This window comes from Helianthus annuus, chromosome 3, assembly GCF_002127325.2.
Source record: "Helianthus annuus cultivar XRQ/B chromosome 3, HanXRQr2.0-SUNRISE, whole genome shotgun sequence".
Classification (NCBI taxonomy): domain Eukaryota; kingdom Viridiplantae; phylum Streptophyta; class Magnoliopsida; order Asterales; family Asteraceae; genus Helianthus; species Helianthus annuus.
Genome location: NC_035435.2, coordinates 151001827 through 151020336, shown reverse-complemented (window position 1 = coordinate 151020336; position 18510 = coordinate 151001827). Strand labels below are relative to the sequence as shown.

Genomic DNA, 18510 nt, shown 5'->3' with positions numbered 1-18510 from the left:
TTTGAATCTTAGTTTAAGTCTAGGAACTAAGGGATTACTACATAATTCTGTTAAAGTATAGCTCTAATACCAACTTATAGCCACTTATTTAAATCACTCTAAAATAAATCTAATGTTGCAAAGTACGGTATGGTTCTTGATTTAGTAAGAGCCTGGCAGAATTATGCATTGTGGTTGCCTTAATATTATAAATGCGCATATAAGCTATAATATTCAAAATGTTATGTAAATTTGGTAGAAAACAGCCAATAGATATGTCTTGGGATTTTTGATATATGAATTAATAACCACATGTCTCAAAAGCTACCAAATCTTACATTATTACATCTTCATCTTGAAATTAAGCCCCTTTATCCAATAAAGTTTGATATATTGACTCCTAAAAAGTTTGATATATTGACTGAAGGTATGCATGAATGAAGGAAGATTATGCTGTCGGTGAACTCCACCGCCGTTTTTGCTCACCAAAGCTTCCTATCACTGCAGATTGCTTCCGGCGAAGAAGACCGTTTGAAAAAATATTGTAACATGATACATGATTGAAGCCTTGCAGTACTTTAAATCCTTTCTTTTTCTTTGTGTCAAAAATTACTTCTCCATCCCTAGATAACTGTCCTTCTGTATAGACCTTCAAATGCTTAATTTCAAAAGTCGAATTTAGAAGTTTCTGGTCACCAGCGAGGATAACGGCACCTAAAATCTCACCCGCGAACATGTCCTGAAACATAGGTCACAAATATAAGCAAAAAAAGTAACATGAAGTATAGAGTTGGTAAATTAGTTGGGTTGGATAACGGGTCAAAAGGGTGTGTGTGCGTGTCAAAATGTAATTCGAATATGCAAGGTAGTTTGAATGCCATACCACATGTCGATACAAGTGATGTCTTTGATGTAAATGGTGAAGCCTTGTCAATAAACGTCGCGTGAAAACTGCCTCATGTGTCATGTTCTTTGCTTGCAACACTTTTATGATCCTTGGAAGCGCGTAGACTTTACGTTGGGCATGAAGAGGGATGAGTGTGATGTCAAGTGATGATTCGAATACAGTCTTTGCAGCCAAAGTGTCAAGAAACATGTTTAGTTCTGCATACTTGTTTGAAGGGACATGTATCACATTCCCTTTTTCTTGGTTTTTCTTGTAATTGATATGTCCTCCTAGTATAAACACTTCCTGTAATAACATACTACAATATCATTAATGCATTGAAGTCAATACAAGATATATGAAGATGAACCCATTCAATCACCTGAATGATTGAGCTGGCATTACTCTCTGAAAGTAAGATGTTTGCTAAATTCGTTAACGGCCCATTAGTCAAGATTGTAATTTTTGATCCATCATCAATTGATTTTACTAAGGATCTCCAAACTTCTAGTGCTAACGGTTGTCTAAATTGAGGGAAATCTGTGTCACGTGGAGCTCCAAATTTAACTGAATTTTGCGCTGTGTACCTGCAAATTTCGAACCAAGGAATGAAGTTAATTATGTAACAACTGATGAGTGGAAACTTCCCTATTTTTTTTATTTTTTTGTTTTAGTAACTTCTGTAACTTCTTATTTTCTCTGATCATAAACCCTAGTCATCTTTCTCTGCAAGATCATTGTTAATTTACAGTAGGATGAGTGTGTACCCTCTTGGGCTCCTTGGTAGATCACGGGCAAGCCCATATAATGTATCAGAATCCAAACGTCCCCCACTTCCGTGTGGTATAGCTTTTGAATACTTGCAATCGCCAACAGTTGGGCCAACCTTTGAATAAGATTGGTTCACACCAAAGGAATCACCTAAACCGACAGTGATATCATCACGGCCCATCATATGTAACAAGTCATACACCACGTCTATTGTTGCTGCATTCGCCCAACCACTTCCAGTTACTAGTATAGCCTATAATAAATAAGTAACAAATGAATCTTGATATGGGTTCAGGCTAAACTAATAACAATAGTTTTAGAGAGTAAATTCCAAAGGTTGCAACATGGGTGGGTTGGTATCCGGCCTAAAATAGGTACAAGTTGAAATGCTACCTATTAGGTACGGGTTGGAACTTAAGTTGGGGTGAACAACACACCTTTTTTATGTCTATTATTTCAAACCGTTTAACTGGTTCAACCCAAATGACAAAGAACACGTTACCTTGAGATTCATTTCTTCAACGGGTACTTTGAGAAGATAAAAGAGCGCCAGAAAATCACCCGCGCTCATATCCATATCAAACACAACAATCTTCCCGAGTTTTTTCCCTTTGAAATCTGGTTTGTATAGAACTTCTTTGTAATATGGGAATTCGGTTGTAAAATTAAATCGACCTTTATGTTGAGGTTGATTTAGTACCTAAAATAGTAGCGAAACTTCTGTTATCATATAAACTCAATAGTAAATGGCAATATTATCTTCAAATGTGATATCAACATACATCAAGATAGTTAACATAGTATTCTCTATCCAATGTGCTTGATTCATCGACATTTGGCTTTGCTCTTGTTGCTACGCGTACACGCACTGAATCCGGTCCAGTGACTTCTTCAGTATAACCGTCCTATGTAGTTGAAAGAAAACATCATAACAAAAAGTAGTTGGAAAGTGTAGTTAAATACTATCATGCATTTAACTAAACTAAGCTATACCTTACATATCCCTGTAGCATTCCCACGAAAGCAAAATGGATCTTGAATACCTATTTGAACATGACCACTATGAACTCCATTTTTCTTCAAGTTGAACTTTGGGATCTTACGATCACCAAAGAATGCGTTTGAGCTATCAGGTATCCCATAAGGTTCATTCGACGTAATCACAGTAATGTTCATGTACTCCATTTCGGCAAACTCATTTTCCTCGTCGCGTATGTTACGCATAGCTGATGCTGCAACACCCGCCATAAACGAATCCCACATGAAATAACTCTGAAAGTTCCAAGATCATTATAGTTATCAAATGATCAACACATATCATAATCATTGACCAAAAATGTTAATTAAAATCTATTACATACCGTATAGAATTGATCATCAAACCAAGTATCACGGGCTATCTTCAATGACTTGAAAACATATTGTGCCTCATATGTACGTTGGTTTTTCTCAAATGCTTCAAAGAACTCATGCGTAATGGGAATTGTATTCGTTGCATCTAATGGAACGAGGGTGATTGGAATCCCCGAATGAAAAACCTGAAAACATGAGTTAGATCTATAGAATTTGAGTATCTAGCCGATTTTCGATAGTTGGGTTACCTGGTATGCAGCAAAGGGGTCACCGAATAAGTTAAATTCGGCATATGGATTACTTCTAAAGGCTGTAAACATGTTACCATGGTCACCACACTGTTGAGGCTGGCAAGTTGAGCTCGCATTTTTGGGACAACAGCCGGTTGGGTTCTTGGACCTCACACCACCACCCATGATGTATATATGATCGATGTTTTTCTTTAAATTTGGATTTGTCATAAGGAAAATGGCCATATTTGTGTGTACTCCTGTTATGAACACAGTAACGGGGCCTTCAGATATCGTCTTGATCAATACTTGTTGTGCAGTCGGTTGTCGAAGAGGGGAGTATCTCCGGTTTCCCTAACATGCAAATGATTAGATCATGTCAGTTTTATAATTAGTGTATAGGCCGAATATTCTCTAGTCGTGTTAATATCACTTTCTGATTGAATGGTAGTCATGAAATTTTAATCGAATAATTGAAGAAGAAAAAAAAGAACATGCAAAATCTATTATGAAAACAACTGGTACAAGAATTTGACCAAAGACAGTCTTTACATATGAATTAATACAAGTGTTGAAGGTTAGACAATTCCATAAATGAAAACCATCAATAGAAACTCTGTTAGCGATAACTGAGTTACTGGCTTACTGCTGATGACTAAGTTGCCCCTGATGCTCAGTTGCTGGTGCTCCTAGTTACTACTTGTCAGTAGTAACTTACCACTAGCGATCAAGATGTCACTAATTTTCGGTAGTAACTTACCACTAACGATCAAGTTGCCATTGATGATCAGTGGAAACTTACTACAGCCATGCATATTCAAAACAACTTCCAATTTCAACAAGGTAGAGCCTCTTGGCCCTTCCTAGTGTGTTTTCATTCCCAAAACGCAACCAAGGGGCACAACCCCTTTGGAACCCAAGCTAGGTGATGCTACCCCCTTGAACCTCAAGGTCGTTGGTGCATGAACTAAGAATAGTCATGAACAAGAATGTAGTCTATACCTCCTAACTCGTATCAATGTTTATTCTTCTTTCTTTTTAGTCTTAAGTAATCTCGATTAACCAAAAGGGCTTGATGACACTAAAATCAGCTTATTATAAAACTAGTCTATAGCTTCATATAATATTGGAAGCCTTGCAAGAAAGGGTTCATCTTGAATGATATTTAAGTTAACTCAAACTGTAAAAAAGTTAACAACTAAAGTCGAAAGGGGACATTAATTTTCTAACAAAGGATATAATTATTTATAGTTTTGAGTTTCTAGATGAGTATGCCCAGAACATAACCATGTCCCTCTGCCGGTGATAATTAAAAGGTGTCCAAAGCTATAATTAGTTGTTGATCCTATTGGCAAGAGGGTTAACGACCCACTGATCTAGTTCCGTCCTAGTCCTACGATAATGAGTTGTTGATCCTAGAGGCTAGAGTTATCGGGCGATAGAGACAAATGAGCTAGAAAATGTTCCAATTTAAAAAGCGAAAAATTCACCAAATAGTAACTACGTGTTCTAATTGACCCACTAAAATCCTAAAATTCGCAAGAATGAAACAGCTAATGAAGCTAATGAGTGTTAAGTGACTTTTAAGAGGAAAAAAAAAGTTTAGGTGACTTTAGTGCAGGAAATTTGGTTATTACTAGGTGAATTGATCCGACTTGGAAAGGGTATAAAATATGTTGGAGTTACATGGCCTATAGATGAACAAAAACGTCCCAGCGAGCGTAATCACAAGGCAAGCATCATAGGTTATTTGTTCCAACTGTAAGACCCGTATTCCATTATCTAATTTCGAACTCAATACTTTCCCCTCAATTATTGTTGCCCAGATCTTCTTGATGATGAACAAAGTGATAAAGAACAATAATAAACAAACTAGTACCTTTGATTTCTGAATGAATAATAATTCTGAATGTATGAGTATGTATCTACAATTGAAATATCTAACCCTATTTATACTAATCTAAAAGGTGCGATCCAATAGACATGTCTTTTCGTGAATAGGTGTGTCTCTAGATCTTGTGGATGAGAGTGATTGTGAAGGGGTGTGTCTCCTTGTCCAAGAGTCGCGTCCCCTCCTTTTCCTGTGGCTGAATTCGAACAAGAGGTGTGTCCAAGGGACACATCTTCTCCTTTAGTATGGCAGTTACAAACTTCTGTCTTGTCACCTTCAGCCCCTCAACTTTATAACTACCTATCTATACTACTTTAAACTAATTACATAAACTACCCGCTACTTTAGACATATATGGATTAAGGAATTAACTATCAATATTCCCCCCTAATTTCTTAATCCATGCCTTGAACATCTTTATGCTTTGGCATCTTCATTCTTCAAGAGAATGAAGTCTTCATCTTCCACTTGAACTTCTTTCCTTGCACCTTGGTCTTTCTCCATGTCTTGATTGCCATCATGTGCTTCTCCATCTTTATCACGAACTTGTTGCAGAAGATCCTTGTCTTTGAACTTCGGTTTTCTACCGGTCTCTTGCTTGACTTCTTGATCAGATTCTCCAACACTTGCAACACGAACTTTGTTTTGAACATGAGCAAATTCTTTGATGTCTTCACACGTTTGAATATCACCATCTTTAACATGCGTTTCATCTTCTATGTCTTTGTCAGGTTCATCTTTAGATGGTATATCACGAACTACTTCATGTTTCCTGTTCTTGGAATTTGATTTGTCATCTTTGACAATGTTGTTTTCTGGTGATAATCCGTTCTTGGATGATATCTCTTCGCATCCCTTGCATCTCTTGTTTGTCTCTAACTGTATGCTTTCTGACTTCAACTTTTCAATTTCTTTGCCCATCTTTTCTGCAAATGATGTTTCCCTTTCATGCATTTGCCTTTCAAACTGTATTTCTCTGTTTTTCATCTCAGTCTCGAACTCCTGTTTCTTTATTTCAAAATCCTGGAGCATATCAAACTTCCAAGATTCTAATTCTCTTTTCATGTCACTTTCTGTTTCTGAACTTTCTTCTTCTGTAATTGCCATCAAGAGTGTTGGTTCCTCGTCCTCTTCTAACAAGTGTGATTCCTCCTGTGCTTGTTTTGCTTTCGGGCACTGAGAGGCATAATGTCCAAACTCATGGCAATTGTAACACTCCACTTCTCTCATATCTTTCTTGAAGCGATTTTCATCTCTAGGGTTTCTATTCCTCCTATCATAACCTTCGTCCTTGTTCTTGGAATCATCACGCGAGATACTTCCGCCTCTTTCTTCTTGTCTAAACTTTTCATCACGCCACTTGCCTTGTGATGAATGAAACCTTCCTTGTCCATGGTTTCCAAAACGCCTTCCACGACCATAGTTCTTGTCGCGTCATGTAAACATAAGTTTCTCTTGATCGTCTACCAGGTTTTCATCCACCAGATTGGTCCTTTCTTCATAGGCTTTCAATCTTCCGATTGTTTCATCTAGCGTCGTTGTTTCAAGATCGACGAATTGTTCAATGGTTGCAACAATTTGAACGAACCTTCTTGGTACAGAACTTAGAAGTTTCCGTACTAAAGTCGGTTGATCAAAAGTTGATCCAAGACTACTTGCCCTCGTGACAATACTATTTAGTCTTGCCGTGAACGAATCGATAGTGTCTTCCTCCTTCGTTTTTAACATCTCAAACTCTGTTTTGACTTTTGAGTGTTTGAAGACGTGCCTTCTGCACTCGATCTGCACCGACGTGTCTTGCCTTTAATGCATCCCAAATTTCTTTTGCACTCTTGCAACTTGTATTATCATATCTTCCGGTAGTGCTTGATATAAGTAAGCGGTTGCCGTCATATCCTTCTTTTCATCCGCTTGCGTATTTTCCTTTGGTTCTATCATTTCCCATAATCCGTTTGCCCTAAGTATGGTTTTGATACGGATTGCCCATACCGTATAGTTTGTAGACTTTAAGATAGGACACTGAAACTGGGAGAACGAACTACTCTCTTTAATTACTACTTCATTTGACGGAGAGCCTCCTCCTGAATCCCCCATAATTTCTTGCTCAACAATTTTCCCTTATTATATTTTTGGTTTTCTCCTAGAATTCACGAACCGACTCCGCTTGATTTTGTCCTTTTTTGATCGGATTCGGATTTCAATTTCTGCTAATTGAGAACACTGATTCGAATTTCAATTTTCGCTAATTGAGAACGTACCTTCGGTTAAAACATCAATTTCCGCTAATTGAGAACGTGCCTTCGATTAGAACATCAATTTCCGCTAATTGAGAACGTGCCTTCGATTAGAACATCAATTTCCGCTAATTGAGAACGTGTTTGCGATTCGAGCCTTTGGCTCTGATACCACTGTTGCCCAGATCTTCTTGATCTTCTTGATGATGAACAAAGTGATAAAGAACAATAATAAACAAACTAGTACCTTTGAGTTCTGAATGAATAATAATTCTGAATGTATGAGTATGTATCTACAATTGAAATATCTAACCCTATTTATACTAATCTAAAAGATGCGATCCAATAGACATGTCTCTTCGTGAATAGGTGTGTCTCTAGATCTTGTGGATGAGAGTGATTGTGAAGGGGTGTCTCCTTGTCCAAGAGTCGCGTCCCCTCCTTTTCCTGTGGTTGAATTCGAACAAGAGGTGTGTCCAAGGGACACATCTTTTCCTTTAGTATGGCAGTTACAAACTTCTGTCTTGTCACCTTCAGCCCCTCAACTTTATAACTACCTATCTATACTACTTTAAACTAATTACATAAACTACCCGCTACTTTCCACATATATGGATTAAGGAATTAACTATCAATAATTATTAGCAATTTTAATTTTTTTTATTTTCATTTTCATTCTAAAAACGCACAAATCTTTAGTTGTTTGTTTAGACAACCAAAATGGTTCATAGGCAAACAGTCCTGCTTTCCAAATGTTGGTGGATCTCCAAATTTGGATTTATCTTATCAGGCTATCAGGTGCGCCTTTAGCTTTTCACATGTGGAAAACTGCTAATTACTGAATGCCACACCAGCTTTTAGACCCTACCACATGATGGTGGAAATGCCTTTCATCTCCTCACGACATGGCGGCTTGTTGTTTCACGAGTCAGATTTATGCCACATTGGATCACAACGTGGGAAACATGGGGCAGGCTGGATTGTCTAAAGGAGTTGCTTGATGTAATGGTTTGGGCATTCAATAATATATCAATTTTCTCATTGGGAATCGACACTGATCAAGTGTACGCGTTTAAGAGCTAACTAACTTATGTCGCCCAAAAACATGGATATACCTGCGGAAGAAAGCTTCTTCGAATTCCCATATTTGTATCGATGTCTAATCGTCCTCCACCTGCAACAGGAATAGCTTGTCTATATCTACAAGGTCCGGCTGTTCCACGTCCCTGATGATAAATACACATCAGTTTCATATCCGCATGCTTAGCGAATAATAGTTGCATGAATTATAAGCAAGTACCTGGTCAATTATAGGAAGATATCCACCAACATTTGGTTGTATTGTACCATTTTCAAGTATTCCACCATCACCTCCAACACCAACATCAATATCATCTCGCCCCATCATGTAGAGTATATCATATATTTGATTTACTGCATGTCCTGCATTTGTCCATGAATTTGTGTTTATTGTAACTGCCTGCATCAATCATGATGGTCACAATAAAATTGTCATGTATTAGTCTATGTTAGGGTGATAGATTGGGTAACGCGTGTTACCAAGTAGAAACAAACATTGTAGTATTCATTATTCAAATAATAAATAGTTTAACACTAAAAAGTTATTCAGAATGTCGGAGTAGCATTCATATTATTCAAATAGGAAACCAAGTTGTACCATAAACGTAGTGGCGGAGCTAGCTCAAAAATTCAGGGGTATTTCAAATTTTTTTTGTTGGATTAGGTGTATCCTTTGTATAAAAAGATTAAAAGTTTACACTACTTAGACAGAGTTGAAGGGTATTTTTTAGGGCTGTAAACGAACCGAACGTTCAACAAACAGTTCGTGAACCGTTCGGCGGGAAGTTCGTTTATGTTCGTTCGTTTAATAAACGAACGAACATGTACATGATATTTCGTTCGATTAGTTAAATGAACGAACATGAACATAGGTCTCGTTCGTTCGATTGTGTTCGTGAACATTCGGTAAGGTGTTCGTGAACGTGTTCGTGAACTTGCGTCCGTTTATATTCGTATGTTTGTATTTTAATTAAAGATCTTTGTACTTTCTTATATTTTATTTGTACTTTTTATATTAGTAAACTTTTATATATTTTATTACCCTAACAATTAAACTAGGAAACCCACTTTCACCTTGTTTATGCATCATTTCCCTTTCATTTCTCATTATTTACATCGGCGAATACGATCGACCTCCGTTCCACAATAAGGGATTCAAGTTCGAGTGCTACTATCTGGGCCATCTTTCTTTATCCTTCATCGCGTTCGTCAAATTTATTTGTGTTCGTGAACCGTTCACGAACACGCTCATTTCCTTAATGAACGAACACGAACATAAAATCTCGTTCGGTAAGTGTTCATGAACCGTTCGTGAACACATTTATTTCCTTACGAACGAACACGAACAAGGCTTTGTCCGTGTTCGTTCGGTTCGTTTACAGCCCTAGTATTTTTACACTACGAAGACTGAATTGAGGGGTAGCCGGTCGGGCTACCCCTCCTTATATATTGCCTCCATCACCGACCATAAGCATCTAGGGTTGTTCACGAGCCGAACCGAGCCGAGCTAGGGCAGAACTCCGGCTCGGCTCGATTATAAACCGAGCTGGCTCGGCTTGGCTCAGATTTGAAACCGAGCTGGAAATCTAAGCTTGGGCTCGGCTTGGTTTTAAACTGAGCTAGCTCGGCTTGGCTTGGTTTGGTTCGATTTCGAAAAGAAAAATTAATACATGGCTCTCAAAATTCAATAATCTAAAATATTATTCAATAATTCAAAAAAAATCCAAAATAAGCTCAACCTAATACATTACAAGCCAAAATCAAGTTTAACAACATAAAATACATTCCTAATTTCAACGAAATACAATATAAGTTCTTTAGCATGGTAATCAACCTTTAAATGTGGTATAGATATCAAACTACACTCCTAATCACATGTAAATAATAATTAGTTTTTGTGATATATTGTAATGTATATAAAAATAAAATATATTAAAAGTAAAATAATCCGAGCTAAGTCGAGCCAAACTGGTATGCGAGCCAAACTGAGCCAATCTGGCTCATTACGAGCCGGTAAGAGCTAGACTCACTTTCTAGCCGAGCCGAGCCAGATTGGGAATAGAATAAACGAAAATTCGTTGAACCACACATGCATGTTGTAGCGTTTTAACTTGTAAAATTTAGACCGAAATGTTAAATAAAAAATTGTAAAAGATGAAAAGTATAAAGGAGCAAAGTTGAAAGTGAAAAAGTGTTAGAGTTGATAATGAAAAATGCTTTTTGATAAATTTGTATAAAATGAAAAGTACAGGAGTTAAAATAAAAAATAAAAAAATAAAAAGAAATATATTCACAAAATACAATATACAACCATTAATGCTTGATAAGTAATAATATAATATAATATAACAATATAATCAATTTTTAAAACTACACATGTTTTGTATGTTTGACTCGTTTCATAAAAATACAAATCTAAATTGCTCACCTTTTAACGGGATGCAAAAAAATAAAAGGAATCTTCTTCTAACATAGTGATTTAATTACATGAATAAGAAAGGAAAATTGGTTTTTAATAAACCAACCTTTGTCCCGTTGGTAAATAATAATCTTACCTACGTAATTGGTATACAATAATCCTACCTATCAACATGTTGGTACTCAATGAACTTCCGTTAATTTTTTTAACTGAAGTTAATTTTTAAGTTTTATTTATTACACAAAAAGTCCCTGTAGTTGTAATTTACTAGTTTTAACTATTTTATAAAACAAAAAAATCTCAAGGGACTGTAATTTACTAGTTTTAAAATAGTTAAAACTAGTAAATTACAACTACAGGGACTGTTTGTGTAATAAATAAAACTTAAAAACTAACTTCAGTTAAAAAAAATTAACGGAAGTTCATTCAGTACCAACATGTTGATAGGTAGGATTATTGTATACCAATTACGTAGGTAAGATTATTATTTACCAACGGGACAAATGTTGGTTTATTAAAAACCAATTTTCCGAATAAGAAATGATCAACAAAACATTAAATTAAAATGTAACGTTTTCATACGGTGGACGAAGTAATCTTCTAACGTGCACACAATATTTTAATTTCAAAATTCAATAAATAGTTGTAAATACTACAATTAATTTATGTTATTACTACGGATGACAATTCCTAACATGACCCATAACAAAACATAAAAATATACAAGTTTTAGATCAGTTGTCACAATTTATTTATTAAATAGATTAACTCAAACACAACATATTTAAAAATTATGTCAACGTGTTAGTTTTTATTGGTTAGTTTTTTAAACGTCTTTTTTCAAGCCTTTTTCACCCTGTACTTTTTTAAAAACTCTCCTACTGACATGACTGCTACATGATGCTTCATGTCCTTTCCTCATACTTCTCCACACTAAATAGTTTGATACACATATTACACATACATGCTAGAATAAAACAAACCTAAATTTAGTTAAAAGTTTATCTATTACTGTAAATTATAAATAACTTCTTTCAGAACAAATAGTTATCAACAGGCAATAACCGTGAAATATTGCTTCATCATAAATTTTAATCATGTAATTTATAACTTATGAAAATGTTGTAATTCATATATTAAACATTTTTCACGTTTTTTTAAAGAATATTTTATGTACTAATTATTCATAAGTCAATAACCTAACAAATGGTTGAAATATAGTTTGATACCTGATCATGTTTGAATGCTTTACTTGTTTGAAAAAACAATTTTTCAAAAATGCTAGGTTTGACTACAAAAAGAACATCGGTACAAATAAATATTTTTAAATTTAAAGAACTAAAAGACTATGAAAACACATCCCACATATCATTTCATCCGTCAATTCATTAATATTAATAAGAGTTAATTATCCGGATAGTCTTTGTGGTTTCACGTTTTTTCACGTTTAGTCCCCACCTTTTGAAAATAGCAGGTATACTCCCTATGGTTTGTTATTTTGTTACTCGGATGGTCCCCTGAGTAGATGTCAGTTAGTTTGGAAATAGCAGATATGCTCCCTATGGTTTGCATTTTGTTACTCGGATAGTCCCCTGAGTAAATGTCAGGGGATTATCCGAGTAACAAAATGACAAACCATAGGGAGCATACCTGCTATTTTCCAAAATGTGGGGACTAAACGTGAAAAAACGTGAAACCACAGCGACCATCCGGACAATTAACTCTATTAATAATATTATTAATTAATATATAATTCTAATTTATAATTAAAAATATATAAATTATCTATAATTTTAAAACCTTTGATTTTATTACTTCTTAAAATGAATTAGCATAATCCCACATGGCAGTGGCGGATCTAGAAGAGAAATTTAGGGGTATCCCAATTTTTTTACAGCACAACGTTGGTCTTAAAAAGCGAGAATGATACAAAAGCGACAAAGTCTAAAACCGAGACAAAAAAATACATTGTTTTTAGTACGCGAGGCGCAATCTATTGTATGATCTTTTTTACATACTTTTCATAAGACACTAGCATTATTTACCCACAATTATAACATATTTTTAAAAAACTTAAAATTTATAACATTACATGTACATCGTAAACAACCATAGAACTTATTAACACCACAATTTTAACTAAAAAAAATAAATAGATTGACATAATGTATATAATGTTAATATATTTAATTAATTAAATTTAAATGTTGGATTAAATATGCCTAAACATTTAAACCAAAGTAATAAAATTCACTGTAACATTGAAACTAAATTTATTTACCCAATGATATTGTTTAAAATATATGACTTTAAAGAGATAAAGTACGTTGACTCATTCTTCATCTTTTAAATTGAGGGTAATATAGTAATTACCACTTTTAACTTGTGGGTAATATAGTAATTTGACTACGATATATTAGATGTACTTATTATCTTCTTCATCTTTTTTATAATATCTCTTCTCCACAAAGATCATCTATCTCTACCGGAGACCAAGAAGCGTATACGCGAACACGTTCACCGAGAAAGTTGAGGGGTAGCCCGTACATCCCCTGGGATACATATAGATCCGCCGCTGCCACATGGCATTTTCTCCATCAATTCATTAATACTAATGATATTATTAATTAGCATCTAATTCTAATTTAGGATTAAAAATATATAAATTATCTATAATTTTAAAACCTTTGATTTTATTATTTCTTAAAATAGATAAGCAAATGGTTTAGTTTACGTTATCTGTTTAGCGTAAATCAAGTTTGAGAAAAAATAATTGTTATTATCTAAGAAACATGGTATTACGATATTAAAATGTTATTTTTTATAATGTTACGTTATTAAAAATCTTATTTTTTTAATTATATGCATCCATATTTCATATCAACACCATAAAAATATGTAAAATAATAACACTAGAATTTGAGTTTATATATTAGAAATAATGTAATGAAGTGAATATTTCAACTAAATATTTTGTAATGAATTTATCTGTAAATTCAAACAAAATTTAGTTAATTGATAATATTATTAATGAATTGAAAGAGAGAATATTATATGACATAACTGAAATTTTTTGATAGAATTAGATATACATCACAATCCATCTCCATCACCACCAATTTATAATTAAAAAATATATAAATTGTCTATAATTTTAAAACCTTTGATTTTATTACTTCTTAAAATGGATAAGCAAAATCCACATGACATTCTCTCCACCAATTCATTAATATTAATGATATTATTAATTAATATCTAATACTAATTTATGATTAAAAGTATATAAATTATCTATAATTTTAAAACTTTTGATTTTATTATTTCTTAAAATGAATAAGCATATGGTTTAGTTTACGTTATCTGTTTTGCGTAAATCAAGTTTGAGAAAAAAATATTGTTATTATCTAAGAAACATGGTGTTACGCTATTAAAATGTTATTTTTTATAGTGTTACGTTATTAAGAATGTTATTTTTTTATGATATGCATCAATATTTCATATCAACGCCACAAAAAATAATATGTAAAAGAATAGCACTCGGATTTGAGTTTACATATTAGAAATAATGTAGTGAAGTGATTATTTCAACTAAATATTTTGTGATGAATTTATCTATTAATTCAAACAAAAATTAATTAATTAATAATATTATTAATGAATTGAAAGAGAGAATATTATATGATATTAACTGAAATTTTTATTAGAATTAAATATACCATTACTCATCAGAATCTATCTCCATCACCACCATTTTCAGACACCAACTCTATCTCAATTAAGATTTAAGAACATTGTCAATATCATCCCAAAATTTTAAAGAAACTTTTATCTGTTCATCGGTTTTTTTTCTATTTTGTCTCATTCCCCAAGATAAGGATGAGATTTAAGAATTTTCTTCACATTCTTTACGTATCGTATCGTATCATAACATAATATAGAAATTTAATCGTTATGTAAATATATGTTTTATGTATATCTAATTATTATTACTAAAGTAACAAAAAATATAAAGTGTTTGCTTAAACGCGTCATTTATAGTGAGTAATGTTATACTGTCTTTAACTTGGTATGGATAGTTCATGTTAGGGTAATATGTGTTTATGTCAAAACTTATTTTTAACATGTGCAATATCAAGAATAATTCAAATTTTGTAATTATTTTGTTCTTTGAATACAACCAATCTTATCATTCAACCCGTGTAAGACATGGGACTATAAACTAGTCCACAGAATATATATAACATATGTATGCTGAAATTCTTTTTAGATTTTCTAACAAAAATCCCATAAGAGTTGATATCATTAGGGGACAATAGAAACTAGTCTTAACTCCCGTCGTTGTGGGGTGAAGGGCGTAAAACCATGCTACCAATGTTGTAGGGCGTAATACGTAAAACCATGCTAAGTAGCAAGCAAATGACAACTAAAACCGAAAAAAAAACGTAAAACAAAATCACGAACTTTTACACTAAGTGACTTACGTGACGTAAAACATTGACGAAGTCGAATGTATACTGACACGTGTTATAAGTTTTAGGTGGTGAAAAAACTTAAGGCGCCAAATGTGACAATCAAACACCATGTTAGGTAGCAATCAAACGACGATCAAACCTATAAAAAGTGTAAAACAAAAACTAATATAAAAAAGGCAAATTGGATTTAAATAATCCCAACTCTTTGTTATTGGCCAATAATAATCCCAACTCATTTAATCACCAATAATAATCCGAACTATTCACTTTTGTTTGTAAAATACTCTCAGTTAAAAAAAACTAACTAGGTTTAAAAATTGCTGATGTGGCAGGTGACGTGGCATGCCACATCAGCAAATTTGCTGACGTGGCAGTTGATGTGGCATTTTTTGATGACGTGGCAGCTGACGTGGCTGTCTACGTGGCATTTTTTGATGACGTGGCAACTAATGTGGCAGGTGACATGGCATGCCACATCAGCAATTTTTTAACCTAGTTAGTGTTTTTTTAACTGAGAGTATTTTACAAACAAAAGTGAATAGTTCGGATTATTATTGGTGATTAAATGAGTTAGGATCAATGTTTTAATATCCGGTTTTTATACCGTATCGGATTTGGCTCAATAACGGTTTAACCGGGTGTATCGGACGGTTCAACCGGGGTACCGGGCGGTTTAATCGGTTTTACCGAATGGTTCAACCGGTACAACCGGCCGGTTTAAACCGGTTTTTAAAACATTGGTTAGGATTATTATTGGCCAATAACAGTGAGTTGGGATTATTTAAATCCAATTTGCCTATAAAAAACTAAACTCATTCAACTTTTGTTGCAAAATTATAACAAAACCAAATTTCTTTAATTACAAAAATGAAAAATCTTAAAGTTTAATACGTGGCAAAAAAAGAAAAAAAAAACCCTAAAAGACATAATGGAAAAAACAAAAAAAAAGTTACTATTCCTCAATTTGTTATGAATTAATAATTAATTAATAATTAAAAATAATTAATTAATTAATAATTAATTAATAGATATAGACAATTTGAATATAAATTCTTATTTTATCAATTTTACTAATAATATTATACATTGGAACTGAAACCCGAATTCAGGTAGGGTCTTTTGTTAAAAATGAATGGTATTTTTTGTTTTATTGAAGGACAAATTTGATCACTGACGGAACACTGGAGTATAATCGTGACACGAGTGAAACCATTCGATCATATCCATTTTCACCGGGCAATAAGAGCATTCGAATTGGATTATTTATCCAAATCTATATAATCACACTAAGTATTACTATTGTTTCTATTTTTTCGATTAAATAATATTTTTATATATTTATTATTACATTTTATCTCTCATCCACTTACAACCACCTTTAAAAATATTAAAAAATTTATAAGGGATTAACATGTTTCCCATGTATTTAAAGATGAAAAGTAACATTGTCATATATTTTCTCTTTTCTCTATTCACAACCACTCACAATCATTTCTTAAAACATAAGTTTCCTCAGGAGGATACCTAATAAATCTAGGAAAAAACACTTCTAATATAAGACACAAATGTAAGAGATTCATTGTGAACGCTCTAACGCCTATACATCAATTCAAGAGAAAATTCAATAAATATATGAAAAATCCCCTATAAAGAATTGAACTTAGAATCTTATGGTCTCTAAACGTTATCCCACCTAAAATAACACTGTCATGGGATAACGTTTTAATTGCAGTTAATTCACTTGAATGCTTTGAAGTAATAAACCAAGATTCCTTCTAAACAGTAGAGCCCTTCGATCGGAGGAATTAGAATCACATTCCGCCTATTTTTTTCTAACAAACTAGGAAAGCAAGTATGATTTTTTTTTATCAACTAAATGCATCAGTAATTCTAATTCTAACTCATATGAAATATATTCTAAGCGTTTGAAATTCAAAATTCTTTAATAGTTTCAATTCCAATCTAATTCGTTTAAGTTTATGTTCCTTTTAACATATTCCAATTTTAAACACCATCTGAGATAGTAAAGTGGACAATGACATCCAAATACAAATGACAACAAACTCGCTACACATAGAAAGTTGAAATAAAGTGAACACATAGGTGGGTATAGAATATTTAAGAGAAAGAACCTGTAAGTTAAACTCAGACCGATTTGACTTCAGCAAGTATAATAACGCAAATAGATCATCAGTATCAACGTCAGTATCCAAAATAAGTCGATAAGAAGGGCCTCCACGAACATTGTATCTGCTTGTACCCCCTACAACCATAGTGAGAGCACATAGCAAACTTGACCATAGCCATAACCCCTTCATTTCTCCAAATAGCCCACCTAGCTTATGGCACCTAGAGCCTTTCCAAAAAAAGAAGAAGAAAAAAACCTTAATGACAACTAGAGCCTTTCCAAAAAGAAAAGCCTTATGGCACCTAGAACTACACACTGCTGTATATTAAAAATATCTCATCAAGAGACGTAAATAAGCAAACTTTGGTTTTTTAGTCAACGGCTGTACCTACATGTTTATATTTATTAGTGTAATTTTATTATTATTTTTTACATATATTTTAGCAACCCCACAAAATAAATAAGCCGTGGATCCACGTCAATTAATATCTAATAAAATTTATATCTCTTAAAATTTGATGTTTAAATTGCTACCATATATCTTTTAGTATAAAACAAAAGCTTTTTGTTCATTATTAAATGTTATTAAAATAGACATTGCTGCGTTTTTTCTTTTAGTCTTGTAATGTTTGTTTTCAGTTTCTTGCTGGCTCTTTATATTTATATAAAAAGTGTAGTTGCCGTTAAAAAAAAGATATATATGTATTAGTAACCGTCATTTTAGCTTTGGTTGGGTGGTAAAGGTTTTTGATGTCTCTTGGAGAAAAGGACATGGTTCAAATTGTGGTTTAGAAGTAGCAGACCTTTGCCGTTCAAAATAAATATGTATTAGTAACCAATATTGTTATTTATTCTATATGCTAAATGAGCAATATGAACAAAGGGCATTTAGTCTAATGATATCTTGGCGTTTTAAATGACTTCTTCTCTTCTAAAGCTTGAAGGTTTGAGTCTCGTTATAGATAATGAAGTAGAATTATGAGTAAATTATACGGGTGTATGATTTGTGTTTAAAAAAGGTAAATAAATGTTTTACACCTCCGTCAAGAATTACCATTGAATAAAAA

At 33.3% G+C, this 18510-nt stretch overlaps 1 protein-coding gene across 1 annotated transcript; it reads right to left on the bottom strand.

Annotated features, from left to right (window-relative positions):
- Positions 1 to 249: 249 nt before the first annotated feature.
- Positions 250 to 17779, bottom strand: LOC110930091. Its single transcript, XM_022173321.2, has 12 exons — positions 17448 to 17779; positions 8645 to 8824; positions 8460 to 8570; positions 3238 to 3573; positions 2998 to 3174; positions 2630 to 2908; positions 2419 to 2541; positions 2139 to 2336; positions 1633 to 1889; positions 1248 to 1452; positions 863 to 1171; positions 250 to 718 (listed from the first exon to the last, which is right to left on the bottom strand). Exons 1-12 carry the CDS (start codon positions 17631 to 17633, stop codon positions 428 to 430), a joined length of 2652 nt encoding a protein of 883 aa, XP_022029013.1. The 5' UTR covers positions 17634 to 17779; the 3' UTR covers positions 250 to 427.
- Positions 17780 to 18510: the final 731 nt, after the last annotated feature.

What these genes read in the sequence shown, in the direction of transcription:
- LOC110930091 (XM_022173321.2), bottom strand. Translation starts at nt 17,633, where the DNA reads ATGAAGGGGTTATGGCTATGGTCAAGTTTGCTATGTGCTCTCACTATG. An exon ending in ACCCCTTTGCTGCATACCAG is followed by an intron (nt 3,175 to 3,237) that starts GTAACCCAACTA and finishes TCATGTTTTCAG; the next exon opens with GTTTTTCATTCGGGGATTCC. An exon ending in ACTATGTTAACTATCTTGAT is followed by an intron (nt 2,337 to 2,418) that starts GTATGTTGATAT and finishes CTACTATTTTAG; the next exon opens with GTACTAAATCAACCTCAACA.